This window comes from Xyrauchen texanus, chromosome 13 (genome assembly GCF_025860055.1).
Source record: "Xyrauchen texanus isolate HMW12.3.18 chromosome 13, RBS_HiC_50CHRs, whole genome shotgun sequence".
NCBI lineage: Eukaryota > Metazoa > Chordata > Actinopteri > Cypriniformes > Catostomidae > Xyrauchen > Xyrauchen texanus.
Window position 1 is genome coordinate 37,735,820 of NC_068288.1, and position 22,689 is coordinate 37,758,508.

General features: G+C 35.9%; 1 protein-coding gene across 5 annotated transcripts in view; it reads left to right on the forward strand.

The window, feature by feature from the left end:
• LOC127653873 (neural cell adhesion molecule L1-like protein) overlaps positions 1-22,689 on the forward strand; it is a 143,404-nt gene that overhangs the window by 115,465 nt on the left and 5,250 nt on the right. For 4 of the 5 annotated variants that reach the window (XM_052140675.1, XM_052140674.1, XM_052140677.1 and 1 more), the window contains 15 exons: positions 246-412; positions 776-935; positions 1,026-1,150; positions 1,605-1,706; positions 3,086-3,283; positions 3,487-3,557; positions 5,035-5,257; positions 6,228-6,343; positions 6,922-7,126; positions 7,780-7,902; positions 10,356-10,532; positions 13,227-13,247; positions 13,938-14,012; positions 18,431-18,562; positions 21,100-21,172. In XM_052140675.1, the coding sequence (XP_051996635.1) occupies positions 246-412; positions 776-935; positions 1,026-1,150; positions 1,605-1,706; positions 3,086-3,283; positions 3,487-3,557; positions 5,035-5,257; positions 6,228-6,343; positions 6,922-7,126; positions 7,780-7,902; positions 10,356-10,532; positions 13,227-13,247; positions 13,938-14,012; positions 18,431-18,562; positions 21,100-21,172 (1,968 nt within the window). The remainder of the gene's footprint in view (positions 1-245; positions 413-775; positions 936-1,025; positions 1,151-1,604; positions 1,707-3,085; positions 3,284-3,486; positions 3,558-5,034; positions 5,258-6,227; positions 6,344-6,921; positions 7,127-7,779; positions 7,903-10,355; positions 10,533-13,226; positions 13,248-13,937; positions 14,013-18,430; positions 18,563-21,099; positions 21,173-22,689) is intronic. The other variant, XM_052140678.1, reaches the window with a different exon arrangement.

Consider the following 22,689-nt stretch of genomic DNA (forward strand, 5'->3'; position numbering starts at 1 on the left):
ATGACCTGTGACTTTTTTTTGACAAGTTTCATGAGAAACACCCAAATGTTTAATTAAAAAAATATTTAAATGAAAATGTAATTTTGTTAACTTTTTACATTTATTTTGAGTTAAATCTATTAAATAATGTGATTATATTCAGGATTTGTATTTATATTAAGAGTACTTCTTGAGGAAGCACATGCTGTATGTACACAAATAGTACAGTTTTCTGAGCATGACCCAGTTGGTTTATGGTTAAACAGGAGTAAAGCTGACAGTGCCAATGCTGTGGAAGGAGAACGATTCTCCATTCATACGAATGGCTCACTGGAGATCCATAACGTGATGAAAGAAGACACTGGGGAATACTCTTGTTTTGCTCAAAACACAGAGGGCAAAGTTGCCATTGCTGCAACCCTTGAGGTCAAAGGTAAGAGAAATGGGTGCTCTAATGTGAATTCAAACAACGTTTAAAAGGATAGTTCACATAAAAATGAATGTTCTGTCATTATTTACTGACCCTCATGTTCCAAACCAACAATTCTTTTTTTGTCCTTTCACTGCCTCTGTCTCCTTTCACTTTTATTGTATAGAAAAAATATGCAATGAAAGTGAATGGTAACATCTCCTTTTGTGTTCCACGGAAGTCATACCGGTTTGGAACAACATGAGTAAATGACGCCAGATTGCACTGCTATGCCTTTAAGGGGTTTTCAAGATGAAATTCAATTAGTAATTAATTAATGTAGTTGTAATCATGCACCAAAATGTTGATTTATGTGTTCTCTTTCAGATCCAACCAAAATAGTATACCCTCCACAAGATTTGCGGATTTTGGTTGGAACCACCATTCAGTTTTCATGTCAGGCAGAATTCGATCCTTCCTTTGGTAATGATTTTGAGATCCTTTGGGAGAAAGATGGCATAGCACTTAACAGCAGTGAGAACACACGGTGAGATTAAGCAGGCTGTCATTATTTTACTGTGGTAAATGTCAGTGCAAGTAACGTCTATCTAATCAATGCCTTCGCCTGTTCATGTAGATATGTGCTCGATGATGGAGTACTTGAGATCATCAATGTGAGCTTTGGAGACCAGGGCTTATATGTCTGTGTGGCCAGAACACCAGTCGACCAAGACACGGCAGTTGCACAGCTTTCAGTTGTGGGTAAGTTATGGGCTTTTAGTCTTTACTGTTCAGGAAAGTAGATATGGACTGGAAATTTGTGGGAGAGAGAGGGAATGATGCAGGTCAAATGTGACCACGACTGGATACAGTATGTACTGTACTATTTATTAAAGCAGCACAATAGTGTATTTCAACAACATTTCAGGTTGTTAAAACCTATGAGCCTATTTCTTGATTGAAGACAGGTTTTAAAAGTTTTAAATGCTATACTGCATATCAAAAAGCTAAAATGAATTCAAGGTCATTTATATTTTAGTTCATATTTTAGTCATGAATATGTATTATTATATTATTATTTTTTTCCCCAGTTCTGTTATTTTACTTGTATTTTTGCTGCTAATGAAAATTGTCATTTAGTTGTAGATTTCACCAACAATATTAACACTGATTTGGACTAATGTAAATCAAATACAAATTTAATTGATTTTCTCAGATGTTCCTGATCCACCCGAGAATGTGATTATGTCGGAAAAAAATGGCAGTAGTGTGAAACTGCAGTGGATATCAGGAAATGACCATAACAGCTCCATTACTGGTAACGTGGTCTTTCCACACCTCACTGGCCTTATAATAGTAATTGTGATACCCTGACCTAAACAGAACACAGAAGGTTTGTAGAAGTGAACCAAACATTTCAAGTGATATACACTAATTTATTTATTTATGTATTTGTGGTACACCAATCTAAATGTACTTGTTTAATTAAAGCCAAAATATTTTTTATATGACTGAATGAACCTGACCACATTAGGTTACGCCTACAAAAGTAATTTTTTAAGGATTAGATCAAGTAGAAACAGAACCTTAAAGGGGTCATGGCATGAGGAATTAAATTGACCTTGATTTACCTTGTTCATTGTACCATAAAAACACTTCCTCCTCACTACAAAATAATATTTTGTTGAAACCAAGCTGCCAAAATGACGCTACATTCTCCACATTGTTATGCCACACTGTGGAAGACATTTGCATCTGACCACCTCCACAACAACACGTCAATGCCTACTTTACCTTATCACTTCAGTAGCCCGGCCATTACCGATGAGTATTGAGATTGCAAGAATAGAGCAGGTCAGTCAAGATCAGAGAGCCAATCATAACAGTGGATGTTTACTGTCAAGTCTTAAAGGAGAAGCAACACCAAACCGAGCGTTTCTGACAGAGGGTCAGAATGAGGGTGGAAAATACTAATATAAGTTAACCTCAAGGAACATATTAAAATAATAAAAAGTCATCACACCTTTAAGTTCAGAATTACTGGTTACCACATTTTTAAGTGGAATCTGATGAAGGGCCTATGATTGTGTGTGCATTCTTATTCAGTGAATAAAAATACATATGGATATTGTAGACCCTTAAATGTTGGTCTGTGTTTTGGGTTTTGCATCTGAGGCCCAAAACAGATTTTAATGCAAGTACATTAACTTCAAATGCTTCTAGCTAGCCAGCTTGATTTCAAGCTTTTTGAACTTAGCAATACAATACTGCAAATACTGTTGACTTTTGTTCAATGAATTGCTTATGTTTCTCATTTGTATGTAACTGTGGATAAACGCATCTGCTAAATGACTAATAATGTAAATTGTGCTGTGTTCCAAAATGTGTCGGAATACAATTCGCTGTGTAACGCAAATACGTGTTGCATTCTCAACAATGTCATAGGGAGTACTGTAGTGATATTTTAGGGGATATGGTGCATAGGGGAGCTTTAGTGGTTTAAAGTCTTCTATGGTCAGTGCATCTTTTTAGGTCGACAGGTGAACAAACTGTTTGCTATTAAGTAAAATCATTATAAACATACTCATCAATGAGGAACATCACAAATAATTTAGAATTACTAGGAATATTAAATAAGAGTGTTTTTTGTGGGCTTTTCACCAACCTAATTGTTTGATTCTCTAACATTATGTGCAGAGTTTGTTATAGAGTTCGAGGAAAGCCATTATGAGCCAGGCAGATGGAAGGTGCTGATGAGAATACAAGGTAACCATCACTTTGCAGTGCTGAAGCTGCATGGACATGTGGACTACTGCTTCAGAGTATATGCCATCAATGAGGTCGGGAGAGGTCGAGCAAGCCAGACCACTGAAAGATACAAAACTCCACCATCAGGTCTGTAGTCTCTCCATGGACTGTTCCCCTATGTCACTTTCCCCACAGACTTCTGTGCACTGAGGCCACCACATTGCTTACTGAACTTTAAAACATTCAAACTTGTGAGATAATTGATTTTCCCTCTCGTTTGAGCTCCAGCCTATAAACTGCATATTTCACAGACCATTTAAAGAAATCCATATTTCTGCTCTTTTCAAAAGCACCTGACAAGAACCCTGAAAATATCAAGATCGAAGGTCATTTGCCACATGAAATGGATATCAACTGGGAGGTATGACGCTAAACGTTCAATTCCAATAGTCTTCAGGAATTTTTTGTGTTCAAAGCACTGGAAGGGCTGTGCAGATAAAGAAGTGCTCTCAAATACCGGATTTCATTTAGTTCTCAGAGGGAGAAAGCAAACTAACAGTGTCAGTTTTTTGGTTGCAATTATCGATAAGCGTTTTCCCAGAGATGGGAGTTTTGCATAGCAAAACAGTGCTATCTCTGTTGTCATACTGTTGGAAACGTTACAAAGCCCTGCTGAAATTGATCTCTCTGGACACAGGTTCCGATCAAAAGAACCCAGAGAGAGTCTTTGATTAAAAATATAATGGACAGAATATATACATTTTGATTTTCATACAAAGGTAAATCTCATTTTCACCCACAAGGCTATTACTATTCCGTCTTTTCATGGAAATTCACTCGTACATTCTGGAATTATGAAGAGTCTCATTGTTCATGGTGGACTGTAATGAATAATTGCATTGTATTCAGTCTTTTGCTGCCAGCTCATTGTAAAAGATAATTTAGCTGTTGTACATCAAGGCTGTATTAGTAAAAGTAAATTGTCACAGTATTTGACATCATTTAAAAGACCTGAAAACCTGTGAACTGAGAGCTAATTTGTGACCTAGTGAAGATCCCTCACTAATTGTTAAGATATCAAGAGTTTAAACAACGACATGCAGATTCCTTTAAGTTGCTGTTTCCTGTCAGTTAAAGGGTTTCATATCATGAGCGATGAATTTTACTTTGAGATCTTTGGAATCCCAACATTTGAAACAAGTTACAGACAAAAGGAATGTTTAGGGTTCAAGTGAAGTTCAATCGATAGCATTTGCGGCATAATGTTGATCACCACAAACAAATTATTTAGGCTCGTCCCAAGTTTTAGTTTTAAAGCAAAAACTGTAGTTACAGTAAAGCCCCTTTAAAGAGAGTGAATGGGGCAAGTCCATAATCTTTCAAATACACACTGTAAAAAAATATTATATATAAAAAAAACTCAAAATCAGGTATCACAGTGTTTACCAGATTACAGTGCTTACTGTTGTTGCATCGTCATGACAGCAACGTTATAATATTGTATATAACTACATAGATAAGATTAGTAAGTGATTGTATCACACTAAAATCATGTTAACACATATAATGTTAAACGTCTTGTGGCTAAACTTTTGTATTCTTTATGGACTATCCATAATCACTTCCATTGTAAGTGCCTTTATTTTTATTCAAGTGAGCGACTACCACATTTTTTTTTTGTTTTAATCAAAATTGTGCCACAAATGCTATCGATGGAGCTTAACTTGTATTGAACATGGCAAATTCCTTTTAAGTTTATGTTTATCAAGTTCACTGATCATCTTCGTCTGATCTAAACCAAAAAAAAATTATTTTATTCAAATAAATGAATAAATAATAATAATAAATGTTGTATGTTGCAACCTCTTTACTTGAGCTGTTTCATTCTTTTGTCACAGCCGTTGTCACCTCTTCAACACAACGGCCCAGGTTTGGAGTACAAGGTAAGCTACAGAAGACATGGTACTGAGGAAGACTGGACAGAACACATCGTTAAGAGGCACTCGTTTGTTGTTAAAAACACCCTGACGTTCGTCCTTTATGAGATCAAAATTCAGGCCAAGAACCATGCGGGCTGGGGCCCGGACCCCAAAATAATAACAGCATACTCAGGAGAGGACTGTGAGTACTAACATTCTCCTTTGTATCTGAAATTACGGCAATGAGCATGCATTCAACTAAGGCAAAACCAATGACATTTCATTCACTGTAAAAATATTGTGCATACTTACCATTGAGAGCATACAAAGTATGTAAAATATGCCTCTTTTATAACCTTTTCTTCCTTTAGGCTATACAGGTCATGTTAAATTGCAAATAAGAACTGCCCTGTAAACAGAACCCCCTACCAAAAGTGAGAGTATCAACAAAGCTACAAGGCAGAGAGCGAGCGCCAATGAAATTGCATCTTGCCTTTACTCAATATCCAAACGGTAGCACTGATATGGTGATTTGTTTTGCCTTATTGAGGATATTAAATTGCATGAGGGAAAACGATTTCCTCACTCCGAGTCTTTGTAGTCATCCACAGACTGACAAATGAAATGTTAGCATGGCTTTAAGCTATTTACATTTTAAGCTCTAATTATTCTCTTGCCTTTCTTTGGAGCTGCCCTCCCGATGTTATCTCAGGTCACTATGTCTGTGTGTAGTCGGCTTAGTTTAGTGTTTCTATTTTTCTTATCTTAGTGCGTGTTTGCTTGAAGTTATTCCATTGTAATCATAAAATCTCTTCCCTTTAGCAAGTGACTTTACATACAGTCTGTGAGCCTGTGAATGTTGTGTTTTGTTTATATAGATTACTTAGATTCTGTATGGTAAATAACATTAGCGTAGGCAATTTGCGTAGAGTTTCGAGAACCAAATGTAGTTACAAATCGTAAAAACAATATCATAGTCTATAACTCCACATAAACAGCTATTACCCCCACCACAGTTTTTCCCCATGATTACCCGCAAAATTACACCACATTTCTTTGTCCTTATGTTGAGGATATAGCTGAATCTAATTCGGTGACATTATCCTGATGTAGAAAAATTGTAATTTGAGAAGATTTTTTTTTGTACATTTGGGTGTTATGTTTGTCTACAGTCCCCTCAGCAGCTCCAGAAGATGTAGCAGTGGAAGTTATGAATGAGACCATGGTGAAGGTTAGATGGGCCCATGTTCACAAGGACAAACTGCATGGACATCTGGGGGGCTACATGGTAATTTCTCTCCACATGTCTTTGCTTTTTAGCCGTAGATTAAAGGTCAGTGACCCCCTTTTGTGACCGTGGGGCTCCTCTTGTCTCCCAGCAGGATGTCACAGCTATCCACATGTGTTTAAAAAGCGAACTGACTATTCTAACCTGATACAGTATATTGCAAAGTTCAAAAGTCCACTTGCAAAATGCTTCTTTTATATATTTTTCTATTTTAATATCTTTTTTTTATTTTCATTTAAAATATTATTATCAGTTTATACAAGTTTGTGCATGTTTTACAAAACATGATGTGCCATGTTATCCAGCATGATTTGGGAATGTTTCAAAGTGTGTGATTGTGTGATATATATATATATATATATATATATATATATATATATATATATATATACTGTATATGTATTGTTTGATTAGTGATCTAGAAGTAATGCAGAATATGAAATAATTCGTATTCATTTTACGTCATAAGGTTTATTTGTTTAACATTTTCCAATATCCTAAAACTCTGTTTATTTCCACATTTAAATTCAAATTTTAATTCCAGATTTTGAACTCTACTGTGTCAATGTGTGTTGCAGGTAAACTGGTTGAGGCTTCCAAGTCCACTTGACTTAACGAAAACACATGGAGAAAAACACTCCCTGACATTTGCTGGGGAGAGGACCCATGCGGTAGTTACAGGGCTCAGGCCCTTCTCAGAATACAGCCTCATTGTCATGGCCTTTAATAACAGAGGAAATGGGCCTGGAAGTCACCCGGTCAGTTTCAAAACCCCAGAGGGAGGTGAGTGAGGAGAAGACCAGATGAACTCAAGAGCTAAAAATAAGACACTTGGTACTGGGCGTAATAAATGTGATTGAATAATGGTCTTAGTTCTAAAGAGTTAGTTCATCCAAAATCCTGCCATTGTTTTCTCACCCTCATGCCATTTCAAACTGTCGACAAAAAAAAGGAGAATTTGTGAAGAAATTTCTCAAAGCACCAGTAAGCTCCAAAAAGAAAAGAAAAAACACCATAAAGTTCCATAAAAGAAGTCCATACAACATGTTTCTCATCTTCCGAGTCTTCAAGCTCCAAAAAAGGACAAAAACAAAAAATTACCCCAAAAGCACCATAAAAGTACTATATAAGACATGTGTGCTATTTAAGTTATTTAATGACAATTTTCCCCTCAGCCGCAGCTCTCAAATCTCATTTGTGTTTACGTATGTTAAAATATTTACTAATATTCCCTCAAAAAAGTGTTGTGATGTATTTGATGTCAGTAATGCTGAAAGGAAGTCAAATGAGATTCAAAAAAATGAATGACTGTATGTGAGTAAATGATGACAGAGTTATTCCTTAAATGTCTTAAAATGTGTACATCAATCTAATCTTTTGTTCTTTCTTTTTCTTTTCTTTTTTACTTTCTTTCTTCCTTTTTTTCTCGCCTTCAGTTCCTGGTCAAGCGGCTTCTTTCAGGGTTACAAATATCCAAAAACACAAGGTCACCCTGACCTGGTCGTCTCCCATTGATGCAAATGGAGTTCTAATTGGCTACATCTTGCAGTACCAGCTGAGTATGTGACCATCAAATTTCCATCATGCTCATAAATGTTGCTGTGAAAATCTAAATCTTGCTGTTCGGCCTATCCACAGGGGTTCCAGTAAACAGCTTTCCTGATTTTCATTTCTGATGTGGCCAATGGCACAGTGACATTACTAGCTGTAACATATTGATTCTGCAGTGAAACCAAATACCACTGCATTTGCATTGTATGTTTTTAGAGTGCGTTCGTTTCTCTCGCTTAATAGGCTGAAGAAAGTAAATGTTTAAGAGAAAAAGAGCATTAAAAATCTGTATTCCTGTGCCCACGTATTCCCTATGATGCAGATTTGGATGTCTAAAAACATCAAATAGCTCTATAATGGTTCACGTCTCATTACATCGAGTGATGCCTACACCTCACCACTAGGAGATATTGTTGTGCCACCATCTTTAAGTTTGGCAGCAGTTTAATATTGAACAGAGACTTTAGTATTGTGAATATAACTGCATAAAAACTCAGTGAAACACAGTATTGTTACTAAATGATTTATGGGAAGCAATCACCTCAACTTTAAGTTGCCTAACTCTTTTCATTATACTGTCCTGTTATACGAAATTAAAGATGCACTAGCGTATTAAGCAACCATTGTCTGCATGGCATTAGAGCATACTTGGGTTTTAATTAGTATTTATAGTGAATAACACAACTGATTACATTAACAAAGCAGGTTAATGATGCACATCAAAGCAATGGTTAAGTAACAGTGATTTACTATTGTAAAATTGGAAACATGGGGAAGCAAATATTCTGTAAATATTACTAGAGCCTTTTCATAATTTATTTACAAAGAGGTTTTCCAAACACAAGCAAAGCAGGTAGGTAGCACAGTGCTTATGAGAAAGACATTTGTGACTCGGGATACCATCAAGATAAAACTGTGTTGAAAACCGGTGGTGTGACGTCCTCTTTCGCACTGACTCCACACTGTACTACATACATTATTTCACAGCAGAACACTATCCCAGGCATACACAACACTCAACACGCAACCGGATCCCAGCAGGAATGATGACGAAGCCGATTAGGATGCGTACAGTCTGGGAGGTCTCGTCAGCTAACTATATTTGATGCTGCGGCTGATCATTGAGTCCAAGTGTCGGGTTGAGTATTATAGGAAGGGACGTTTTCATCAGGAGAGCCATTGTGCTCCCTTTGAAGTGGGCTCATTGAAGTCTTCTTGAAGAAAGTGGTATAAAATTCTGGTGATAGAGTGCACAGCTGTACTCGTGAAATGTAAAATAGCAACTGGGATTAAAGCGTTACTGCACAGATGGCCCACAGCCAGATCTAGATATGCTGCAATCATAAAAAATTAACGTTTTTTTTTTTCACATTTTAAATTACGAGGGTTTAGAAATGGTAATTTTATAGACATAATGGAGAGGAACTATTGGGAGAAAACAGGAAATGGAATAGGGACATGTTGTAGGGCAGATTTGAACATGTGTCAACTCAAGAGCATAGTGGCCCAACATGTCAGAAGCACATGCACTAACCACTGTGCCATGACTCCAACCAGAAATGGTGTTTTAATACTTTCTCTGGTAAATGTAGTGATTTTCCACCTTTGTTCATAAAACTAAGGTTTATTAATTAAATATAACTTTTAAATGTAATTTAAAACATTGAGTGCATAGAGTATAATATACTATGTGCATATATATATATATATATATATATATATATATATATATATATATATATATATATATATATATATATATATATATATATATATACACACTACACTCAAAAAAGTTGATTCTGGATTCTATTTGCTTCCATCAGGAATTCAGTTGGAATATAAAAGGCATTCTCAATTTTATTCTGAATGGTGCACAACATGGGTTTTAAAGTTGTCATAACATCATGGTGCAAACTGTCAGATTGTGTCAGCGAGAAATTGAATTTGACCTACTCTGGCTGACAAAATGCATCTGACATTTCAATGACATGGCCTTCCCTTTACCAGTTCAGCTGTGAGACCAACCATAAGACATTATAAATTCATATCAAAATGCTGCAAATCTCTTCTGTTATTTTTATGATCGCTCATGGTTTCTAATATATGAAATTATACATTAATTTTACTACATACTGTAAGTATGTGGACACTTGAACACCACATTCACACAGTCTGTGCTTGTTAAACTTTTAATTTCAAAACCATCTTTGTCAATGGGGATGGCTTTACACTGAATGTTGTTCTTTATAGACCTTGCTTTGTGCACAGTGGTATTGTCAAGCTGGAAAAGAAAAAGGCTCTCCTAGCAGTTGCTACAAATCTGAAAGCCCACAATTCTCTAGAATAGCCAAACCTGTAAATTAGAAGGGGATGCCTACATAGTGTATTTATTTATAAATAAGTCTGACTTTGTATTCCTGTGTCTGAAGATGGGCTCTATTTCCCTTTTCCTGTTTAGTAAATGACACAGGGGAAGTAGGTCCTCTGATGACCATGAACATCTCCGCTGACAGCAATAAGCTGCACCTCCAGGACCTCGAAGCCCTGAGCAGATACAAGTTCTACCTGCGGTGCTGTACGCGGGTGGGCTGCGGACCAGCTGCCAGTGAGGAGTGCGTAACTGTCCCAGAAGCGAGTGAGTATGGGTAACAGCAGCTCAGGGGTGGGGGTCATCTCTGAAGTGTCAGCCTTTGGCAATACAAAGGACAGAGAATCTGCCACTTTGACATGGTTGACCAAGTTGCTGTAGTTATGGGCATCGACCCGATGAATGCAGAGGACATTATTTCGACCTCCCATCTCACCAAGCTTTTCATATGTCCATCTAAGCATTTCTTTATGGCTAAACAATATCATACTAGGGTGCGACTGGGTTGCATTCATCACTGTCGCGGAAGACCAAGCACTTATTGATTCGAGGGTAAAAGCTAGGCTTGAATAATAATAAGAAATAATGTGTTGCCTTTGGGGATGGAAATGTTGGATTGTTTTTATTACAGACGTAGAAATAAGGTGGTAATCTACATGGGAAAAAAATATGAAAAGAAAAGAACCACACAGCTGTGAATTTACGGCACATTTAATATGATTAATGGTTCATAAGCGCCTTACTAATCATCAGCAGTGAGCCAATTGTTGATAAAGTGCTGTTTATGTCTTTTTGACTGAGGGTTCACATAGGAAGATATATTGAAATATATATTTATTGAAAATAAATGACTGCTCTGCTATGAGGCAAGACATCTTTATGTGTCAGTGAGAAACACCAGTGCTATATACAGTAGACCTAATTTTAACAAAAGATGTATTTATTTTAAACGCAGAAGAAAGTCTCTTTTTAAAAGTAAATTTGGAAGATTTTAACAGGAGGGTGAAAACGTTTTACTATTCTTGCATTAGTTTTGTTTCTCTGATGAGGCTCGTGCTACATGTATTTTTTAGCAAATTATTAATTTGTGAAAACAATTTTATGTTTTACTGTAGTTATACATAGTTTAGCACTTAGACTTTTCTTTTTGGACTTTGCTTTTTTTTTTTTATATATGTAGCAAAAATAATACCATGGGATTCTTTGAAGTACCTTGGAATACCATGTTATGTGAATATGATATGCATTCATACTATGATATACATCAAGCTACTATGGTATTACCAGTGACAGGCTGTGCATTAAAAATCTAGGCCTTCAGTGTAATAATAATACCTGGAAAAATCTATCTAATAATATTTGCAATTTAAATATTGCTTGCAATAAATTTCCTTTCATCAGGTTACACGGTTAGCTGCATTTTATTCAAGTTGGATGTGGGATATTCCTACTTGATATCTCTGACCATAAATCCATTCCATTCCCAGATAGTCAGAACTGCAACGCTCCTGTTAGCTTAGCAGGGGTTTGATTATCATTAGCGATGTCTCCTAGCAACCCAACTTGTGCTTCAGGTGTACATTATCAAAAGAGATTATAATATCTGATACACCTATTTCTGTAGAACAAGCTTTAATATCATGTAATTTGGAAACTAACTCATGTATCGATATTACTTATAAAGTGAATGTTTTTCACCAAATTTGTATATCTCCCTGAGTGTGGTCATGTTTGTGTGACATCATGCCCCTTGCATCTCGGCGAGTTGAGAATTTCTGCACGAGCCTACAAGTTGTAATTCTGATTTCAAGATGTATTCCATTGCACCTTTCCTAGTAGGAAGTTGTAAAACCTGACTTTCCGAGTTGAATGGAAAGCAGCACTAGTTTTCAAAACTTGATCTGATACCAAAAGCTCCAGCAGCCTAATTTACACATAGAAAACTCCTGGTGTTGCTATAACAATGCAAAAAGCACTTACTAATTAGCTTAAAGTGAAAATCAGCCCTCCTTTCATGATTAATAAATTAAGCAATCACACGGTCATGCAGAACATCGCCGGTTTGGAAATCCATAAGGATCTCCTTTTCAATGGCGAAAGCGGAAGTATTGACAGTCGACTCGTCAGCAAGATCTCATGCTCTTCACTTTCATATTATGTCACTTAAAGCGTGATTGTGTCACTCAAGGCCAGCTAGAAGGCCTCGACCAGGACATATCCTAAAGATCACTCCCATCAAGAACAAATAAATCAATATGATTGGCTGATGAATCTGACAATCTGACATTTGTTGCTCATTCATTTGCACTTGAGGGATTCTGTGGAAATTCTGAAGGCCTTAGGGGGTGGAGCTCAGACTCACTTGCTGCTTCGGCTAACAAGCTTGGCTTTGGGCATGCGATTTGTGAAACAGTTGTCACGTTTCGCTTGTAAACAGCAAGGAATAAATTCTGATTGGTAAACTTTTTGTTTTTCTCTATTTGTTTGTTGATTAATTAAGAGTGGAAAGCTATTAGAAATACATAGGCAAAAAGGTGAATGAGAATTAAATGATGAAAAATATTTATTTGGCATGTTAGACCAGCAGAAAAGGCTTTGCTGGCCCTGAGAATTCGCCACTGGTATTACTAAATGATAGCATCACTGTAGAGCTCACCATAGAGCTTGATAGACTTCATCTTCAGCGCATTCTGAAACCCTGGTGTAATAATCTTGTATGACATCATATTTCACATTTAAAGATATTAAATCATATTTTTAAATGTTTAGTTGTCTGTTTTAAATGTCATAATGAGTTGTCTGTGCTTCTTGCTATTGCACTCATGCTTTACAGTGCTTTTGTAACAGGCTCTGATATTCTTTGAATAGCATTTGTTCTAAAGTTATCTTGATTTCAGTATCTTTCTGTCATCCTTGCAATATCAATTTTTTTCACTACTTTTATTCCTTTTGTTTTGACAGATGTGGCTTCTTTCAACATCAGTATGATTTTTTGTTTGTTTTCTTTAGTTCTAGAAATAGCTAACACAGTAGTAGTAGACTCTACCTTTTTCTGTTGGCGTCCATCTTCGAAATGCATGTAGTAATACTTTTCATAAAGTAGTGTAATGTAGTTACTCTTTTTTTTTTTGTTTCAGTCCTTGTTGTGTAAGCCAATCATAGCATTATGTATACAATGGCCGAGCTAGAATAGAGAATTAGTCTAGAGGCATAGATTTCCCATGGGTAGTTGCTGAATATGATAATTAGATCTCACTATTAACCATTCCTCTATATTGTCTATCTGCTGAAACTATTTTTCTACATTACATTTTTGGTACAGTGCTACCCTACTGAAACAGTTTTAACCAGTCTTAGCTGGTTTAAGCTGGTCTTATGTGGTTTAAGATGATTTCTAAGGATGGCCAAGCTGGTTCTCAATTGGTATAGCTAGTTGGCCAGCTTGTCTCCCAAAATGACCAGTGCCCAAAACCTCTCTAAAACCAGCAATCAGACCAGCAAACCAGTATATACTGTTTAAGGTGTTTTTTAGGGAAGTGCATAGTCATTTCATTTAGTGTCCTCATTTTTAGTACATAATTTTTTGTGTTAGCAGCAGTCCCTAATCCTTTCCTAGGCACATAACCCCATTAAAGCTAGTAGAAACTGTTTAAACTCTTGTCTTTTTTTCAGGAAAGACTGGCCCTCGCTTTCCTCAAAGAAAAAACACTGTTTCCCCTGTGGCTAATGCAACTCTTTCTTCCATAGGTATTAAAACACACAAAAACATGTGTCTACATCTAAAAGAACAAATGAGGCATTTTTATGCAAGAAGTTCCAAATAAATAGTAAAGAATATAATTATGGAAAGGAATATTATTTATTTATTTTATTATTATTTTTTCATAAAAAACACAAGTACATCACCGGTTAAGTCCACTTTGGGCCAACACTGTGGTCTATAAATGGCCAAGGTGTCAAGGACTGATTTGTACCAGCTTATCGGGGGAATGAGACACAATGCTGGAAAAAAGTGTGTAGCAGTAGGTGTGACTGTTGGACAGATGGGAGTGTTGATCTAAGAATAGTGGCTGCTAAGTGGATAAGAGGAAGCTGTTGGAATTTGTAGATGAGGGTATTGTAGTGCTTAAATTATTGTAGTGGCTCCCTGGCTTAGGAACAAGTCCTTTAGGAGAGTTGTTCTTATCAGGATGTGCTACAGGACCTTTGACATTGGGCATCAAGTGGTGACCCTTGAACTGTACCAACATTTTATCATACAAAAAAAAAAAAGCATCAAGTCTTTCATTTCTAAAAGTAAAATTGACAAATTAAGTTCCTAAATGTCAAAACTTTGATGGTTCCATGTTCTTGGCAGCCAATAATTCATAACAAAAGGGGTTGGTACATTCTATGTTTTTCCTTGTTGCTAGTGATGTGAACTATTAAATGTAGTCTCTGGATTTTTTTTATTTCATCCTGCAAAGTTTTGTTCAAGGCTTTTGAGGATGAGGGCACATCACATAAACTGTTCATGTTGGCATCTGCCTGGTTTAGCTTCCACCAAGTGACAGATTAATTTTTGCCTTTTAAATCACATAAATTTGAGTTTGATTAAATGCACAGCCTTTCATGTCAAAAACAAAAGATGTATGAAGTGTTTTCTCCCTTTAAAAAGTTACCAAGCCCATTCACAGCATGTGATTATTATATGATTTTTTGCATTGCTTTTTCTCGGCCACCCTCAACTCTACCAAAACAGACCTGCAACCCCTTTTTGATTCACAACCCACCGTTGTCAATCAGCTCTAGGACACGTGTGGCGCAAGATTTTTTTCTCTCCTGCTGTGGCGGCAGATGCAGAGTGGCAGACCTCCATTCAGCATGCTCAATATATACAGCACCATTTATGTCAAGCAAAAGTGTTGTGCCAAACCAATGGTTAATGCAATTTTAACAATAACAGGGTAAATGGAAACACATCACGATTAGAGGATGTCATTCAAAAATAGAGCGATAGCCACAGTTGTCCTTTGGTGCGGAAATACCGTAGTCCTGAATAGAGTCTGAGAATAAATGTGTTCAATTTGCATGTTTTGCCCAAAGGGGGATGTGTGGTGTGATTGAGATGTGTTGAAATACATTTTGACAACAGACAACAGTCTGCCTAATTGCTACACCTGAAGGTGATGAAAACACACACAAAATTTATATTCTGCTATAACTGACTTATACTTGTGTAGCTCCAAATCTGTATGACCTTCTTTCCTATGAAGAATTCAAAAGTGGAAAACAAATATTTGATTTAATATTTTTGTCAGTCGTTGGGTTCTACTTATGTGGCATTGCACTGGGTGGCCCCACCAGTGAAATATCATTGGTATAAAATGTCCACAAAACTGTATATTATGTTGGAATTACTATAATTACAATAAAGTGCAACAGTTCCGCCCCCTTTTTCAGCCATTTGGTTCCAGAAGCGTTTCCCCATTAATTATTTCTATAGGGATTTTAATTAAAGCATTGTAAGCCATGAACCAAAATAACCAGGTCCAAGGTGAATCACAAGATTACCATCTTTTCAATGTAATGGCAGTGGATAGTGTCTCACTTTAAAGCTTAAAAAGGGACCTACAAGTATTATAAAGAAGTACATGTGAATTGTGCGTCATAGTCCAAGTTCTCTAAAGACATACTAAGCAGAGGTGGGAGCGAGTCACACATGTTCAAGTCACAAGCAAGTCTCAAGTCTTAACCATCAAGGCTCGAGTCAAGTCTCAAGTGCAGTGCAGACAAATCAAGCAAGTTAAGTCAAGTCAGCGACTCACCTCAATTAATAATATCAAGTCAGTGACTCATCTCAAGCAAGTCGACTCGAGTCCTGATGAGTTTCAAGTCAAGTTTAGTCAAGCCACAGTACTAAAATAAATAAAGGCAAATTTTTTAAATAAATATTTATTTTTTTCTCTGAAAAGATGAACATATATACATATTTTATACATTTATATTTTAATTGTATAACAGTTATGTGTTATACTATATATATATATATATATATATATATATATATATATTAGTAAATTGTGTTAATGAACATGCACTGTATTTTTATCGTGGGCACTTAAAAACACTTTTAGATACCTTATTATCCGAATTGTTTAGATTTTTAGAACTAACCGGTTAAAATGTATAACACTGCGTGTATGCTGTGTCAAAATGCAGTCAGATTTTCACATTGATCTAACAAAAACAGCAGACGGGCTGAATGAAAATGCAAATTTGCTCTCTGACAGTAGGTGGCGCTTATGGAACAGCAAAAAAATAGCTGTTACCCTGGTAACGCCTGTACACAAATCAGCCCTGCGCGTATAAACACTACTTTATTAGGCATTATACAGAGGTAATATGAAAAGATAATGCCATCGAAACTTTTCTGAAGACAGTCAGTCAAAACAAGAGATTAATCGTGAATCATTTTAATTTACTGACAACCCTCAAACATTTGAACAGTAATTTTACATAGTAATCTTACTGGATAATGAAATGATTTACTTACCTTTCCTTGTGGATTTTGAAATATCTGATGAAATTTGAGGTTGTGGTGGTTGTCATTTTCTTAATTTAGTCAAGCAAGTCACAAGTCCTTAAATTTGTGACTCAAGTCAGACTCCAGTCAAGTCATGTAACTCGAGTCCCCCCACATCTGATACTAAGGCTTGGATTATTGGTCAGAAAAGACCAAAAATATTAATAAATTTTCAATTAAATTCTGGTCTGATTTTCTGTTGTTAAAGTGGTAATTCATTGATTATTTAAGAAAACAAATTAATACGCAACAAAGCTGTTTTATTGATTTCACAAAAGTTCTTTGAATACAGACTGGGGTTCCCTGCAATTTAAGTTCTTCAATAAAGTTGCAAAGTTCCAAGGAAACCTTCTTCTTCATTGACTTCAGTGATATGAAATAATGGCATAGATCCTTGTGAGATGTATAAAAGTTCAGTACCGTTTTAATGAATCTACTCTTAAGCAAAAATAATTTCCCAAGAATAATAATTATGTTAATTGCTAAGTCGTGTGTTCTCTCTTTAGCAAATATACCAAATATCACATTTGTATTGTTTAATCAGAGAAATTGACAAATTTAGGAAATAACCAGAAATGTAAATCTTCCCAGAAGGCATTAGCAAATTTACATTCATAAAATAAGTGTTCTGTCCTTTCAATTTGTTTCTATTCCAAACATAGCCTTTGAAGCATGTAATATAACAGATGTATAAGTAGATATACAGAATTATAAATATATTATTCAGGCCATGTCCACAATAATCTGTCTTCATTTTCATAAAACTCAATTTTCAGTTTCCCAACGTCATAATTTTCAAAAGTATGTGGTTAAGGAAAGCATGTTCAAAGGTTTCGGTGGAAAAAACAAATGTGAACAAGACGTGTACATTTAGCAAATTTAACGAGTTTTGCATTATGAAATGAATACGTTATGTAATGAAATGCCTCAGATTTACGAAATATTTAGAAAAACAGTATTATGTAATAATTTGGCCCCCATTTATGATGTCTTCTATATAGAGAGTAGTGAGTTCATAGCATGTATACTAACACAACTTCACCTACAGGATGTGCAAAGTGGTTGAAGGTAACTGGATGATATCTGATGCACTAAACTCTTCTAATAATTTCCACGTCATTGAAGGGCTCGAACCTTGGACTGAATACACAGTGTGTCTTATGACTAAAAGCTGGGTTGATAATTCTAGTATTTTTTAAGACATTAGGGACCAGGGCCAGGGCCAAAGGTGAGATGGAAGCTGTCTCCAAACTTACAGAGAAGAACAATCATTTGTGTTTGTCTCTTCTTATTTCCATCTCATCAAAAGTGCAAGCAACATTCTTTAATAAAATTATCATGCATGGCGTGCTACATGTCTATCCCGGAGCATGTGTTCTGTGGACTTGATAAAAGGAATTATGCTTTATCAGTCTCTACCATTGATTAATTAGCCAAGCGGTCAGGCAGTTTAATATTAGTATAACATTTCCATTCTGAGAGTTAGCCTGCCGTCTTTCATTTAGTGTCAAGACATTCTCGGTTGAAATCAACATTAAATGATGTTTCAGCAGGTAATGTCAAACACAGTGTTTGAAAGAGAATCTTTTGTGTCTCGCAGGTCTGGCCAGTATTCATGGTGGCATCTCTAATCAGGGCTGGTTCATCGGGCTCATGTGTGCTATAGCACTACTAACCCTCACAGTACTCATCGCCTGCTTTGTACACCGAAACAAAGGAGGAAAATACGCAGGTACACTCTTGCATTCCAAAACAAATCAATTGCTATCAAAATTGGCAGAAGTTCCTGCTTAGAGGAAGAAATTATATTGCACATAGGTTGCTTTTTTTTTTTTTTTTTTTATAGCTAATTGGGTCCCATTTACTTACTCTAATGCTGTTCCAACCCTAAAGGAACACAAAAGCAATATATTTAGCAAAATATCTAAGCTGCTTCCCTGGTCACCATCAACTTGGTCTCAAAGAAAATAGACACAAATTAGAAAATGTTTTGACGTCCAGTAAGAATATATATATGTAGCTGATGTAGATAGCAGAGGTCATATGATTTGGAAAATTTGATGAGAAATGTTTGAGTGCAGATTGAAATCTCTGACTTTGAATTGCAGATCTGAATCTCTAAGAGATGAGATTATTAAAGTGTATTTGTCAAAAAAATCTGAGATGTGCGAGACTTAAAGGAATATTCCAGAATTCAATACAAGTTAAGTTCAATCGACAGCATTTGTGGCATAATGTTGATTAGCACAAAAATAATTTCAACTTGTCCCTCCTTTTCTTCGAGGTTACAGTTAAGCATTTGCAAAGGAAGTGAATGGGGCACACATTAATTCTTCTGTTAAAACTTGTGTATTATTTGAGCTGTGAAGTTGTTTAAATCAAAGTTTTGATGGATGTTTTAGGGTTTACGGGGTTATGTCGCCATGGCAATGATTTTATAATAATAGATACTGTAACTTGACACAGAAAAGGTTATTAAGTGTGGGTTTTTTCACGTTAATATCATGTTAACAAATTATTGTTTACGTCTTGTAGATAAACTTCCATCAGGGAACGGGGGTAACGACAGTAACCTAGAAGTTTTTACTGCACCCAGCAGCTAAAAAATTTGTATAAATACATTTGAATGTATAATACGCGATAAAATGTGCTCTCCCAAAAGTTGCTGGTTCCTGTTTTGGAGAAGAGTGCAATTTAAATCTGCCCAGACAAGCTTAAACAAGTGCACTCCTCCAGAACTGAATATTTTAATGTTTACAGGTTCACCCCATTTACTTCCATTGTAAGTCTCTGGTTCTAACCCAGATTTTTGCTTTTTTAAAAGAAAAGGAGAGATATGTTACAGTCACCGCCATTTTAGGACTCATATTTTGAAATTGTTTTTGTCTCGTCATTAGTTCCCCTAAACTACATTTTCCAGGATGCACTGCCCTTGTCATAGCCATCTATTCCCCATCTCCCTCACCTGTTCTCCATTCCCTCATCAGCACCTTTTTGTATACTGTAAATACCCTCTAGTTTTGTTCCATGATTGTCAGTTCTTGTTCGTTGTTGCATGGCTAAATGTTACCACAAACGACTGTCTTGTTTTTTTACCATCATCTTTTATGTATTCTAATCTTCTTTTGATTGTGGATCAAAGGATTTAATTCCTTTTGATTGTGGATCGTTGCACTTAGATCCTGCTCTCTTGCCTGATCTATATAAAACGTGACAGGATGAGTCAAAACTTGATTTTTTGGTAGTCATCATGCCACAAATGATGTCGATTGAGCTTAACTTGTATTGAATTTGGAATAATCCTTAAGCAAAAGTCTCCGTTGCTCTCCATTTAATGGGTTTGTGAATGTGAATTGAATGCTTTAAATAGCAGTCAGGTAATATATATATATATATATATATATATTTAAAGTAAAATAATAATACAAAAAACAATTTTTTTAAACCATTGGAGATTTTCTTTTAAGAATGAAAAAGCCAGTCAGTTTAATAATTAGAAAAGAAAAAAAAAATGCACTGAAATTAAGAAAGGAAAACACATTGAATGACATTCACACCTTGATCATCACAGTAGCATTCAGAAGGTGTTAATGCATTTATTTTTAGAATATTTTCACATTTTGCACATTCCATTGGGGGCTGCAAATTGGATTTGATTCAGGGTTCGATCTAATACTATTTTTGTATTTTTAATCATGCTACAACAAATCCTTATACCATTGTAACCTTTACAACTATGAAAGTTTTGTAATTAGTGTAGAAACAGCATGAGTTAAATGTATCAATTTACATGTTATTATGAATCTGATTCACTTGCTGAGCCTATATATTTTAATTTTTTTCAATAAATACATATTGCACTAATTTCCTAATAAACCCAAATAATTGAGACGCTCAATTGATTTAAGTATGTTATATTTAACTTAAAGTTTTACTTTTGTAATTACTGTGAACATAAAGAGTTACTTGCAACATATTGTACAATTACAAAGTGAGATTCTCCCTTAAAATTAGGTTATATAAAGTATAATTCCAATATAAAATATATATTATTGATTCTATTGGCTGATAACCTTAATTTGTAAAGCTTTGAAATTTGATAGGTGTAGGTGTAATTTCTTCACTACTGGTGAGAGCAAACGGAAGTATATTTGTTACTCCACCACACTGCACCACATCTTTCTAGCAAAAGCTTACTTTTCTATTCTTGGCTAAATAATTTGTTTTTTAACTAGAAATACCTTAAATTATTCTCTTCTTTTTATTTAGTAAAAGAGAAAGAGGACCTACACCCAGACTTGGAGTCCCCAGGCATAAATGACGACACCTTTTGTGAATACAGGTACATCAATCTGCCAGCAATATAAACTGCTCACAGCTCAAATAGTGGCAAAAATGACTGCAACTTCTGACACTATTTCCTTTAATTTGTGCATTTTTTTCTGGTTTGAAAGTGAGCATCAAACCAATCCGAGCTCTGGACATGCAGCAAGCTAAAGTAACCACCACACGTATGTGTTGTTTACACATCAATGCATTGATGTGTTCCCTGCTTTACATGGTGCTTTGTGAGTAGCTTTGAGTTGCACATGTAGCATATTAGGATTGTTTCATATTTAAACTGGTAAAACACCTTTGTCGTTTGATCCCTGATGCACAAAACAGCTATGCTGAAGTTTCATGGTTTGAGTTGGTCTTAGCTGATTTAAGATGGGCTCGACTGTGTTAAGATGGTTTCCAAATCTGAGAATTGCACATGACTCTTCTAAAAACAGCCAACAGAACAGCCTTTCCAGGCTGGGAGACAAGCTAAAACCAGCAAACTAGACTGGTTTAAGTTTTTTTTTATAAAAATGTTTTATTCCTCATATTGCACATGTGCAGTTAGTATCACAATAGGAATATTTCATACTTCTTAAAACTTAAAACAAAAAATATCTTTGATATGAGATAAATAAAATCTCAGCTGTGCTGGTCAAAGCTAATCTCCCAGCTTGGCCAAACTGGCATTATGCTAAATATTATTTGCATGAAGAAAATGAAGACTATTTTTGCATTGTGATTTTTTAATTTTTTTATTTTAATAAAAATTAAGCACATTTTCACAGAAATTGCAGTACTGTAATGTGTCCATATTTTGTTTATATACACTCACCTAAAGGATTATTAGGAACACCATACTAATACTGTGTTTGACCCCCTTTCGCCTTCAGAACTGCCTTAATTCTATGTGGCATTGATTCAACAAGGTGCTGAAAGCATTCTTTATAAATGTTGGCCCATATTGATAGGATGGCATCTTGCAGTTGATGGAGATTTGTGGGATGCACATCCAGGGCACGAAGCTCCTGTTCCACCACATCCCAAAATGCTCTATTGGGTTGAGATCTGGTGACTGTGGGGGCCATTTTAGTACAGTGAACTCATTGTCATGTTCAAGAAACCAATTTGAAATGATTCGAGCTTTGTGACATGGTGCATTATCCTGCTGGAAGTAGCCATCAGAGGATGGGTACATGGTGGCCATAAAGGGATGGACATGGTCAGAAACAGTTCTCAGGTAGGCCGTGGCATTTAAACGATGCCCAATTGGCACTAAGGGGCCTAAAGTGTGCAAAGAAAACATCCCCCACACCATTACACCACCACCACCAGCCTGCACAGTGGTAACAAGGCATGACGGATCCATGTTCTCATTCTGTTTATGCCAAATTCTGACTCTACCATCTGAATGTCTCAACAGAAATCGAGACTCATCAGACCAGGCAACATTTTTCCAGTCTTCAACTGTCCAATTTTGGTGAGCTCTTGCAAATTGTAGCCTCTTTTTCCTATTTGTAGTGGAGATGAGTGGTACCC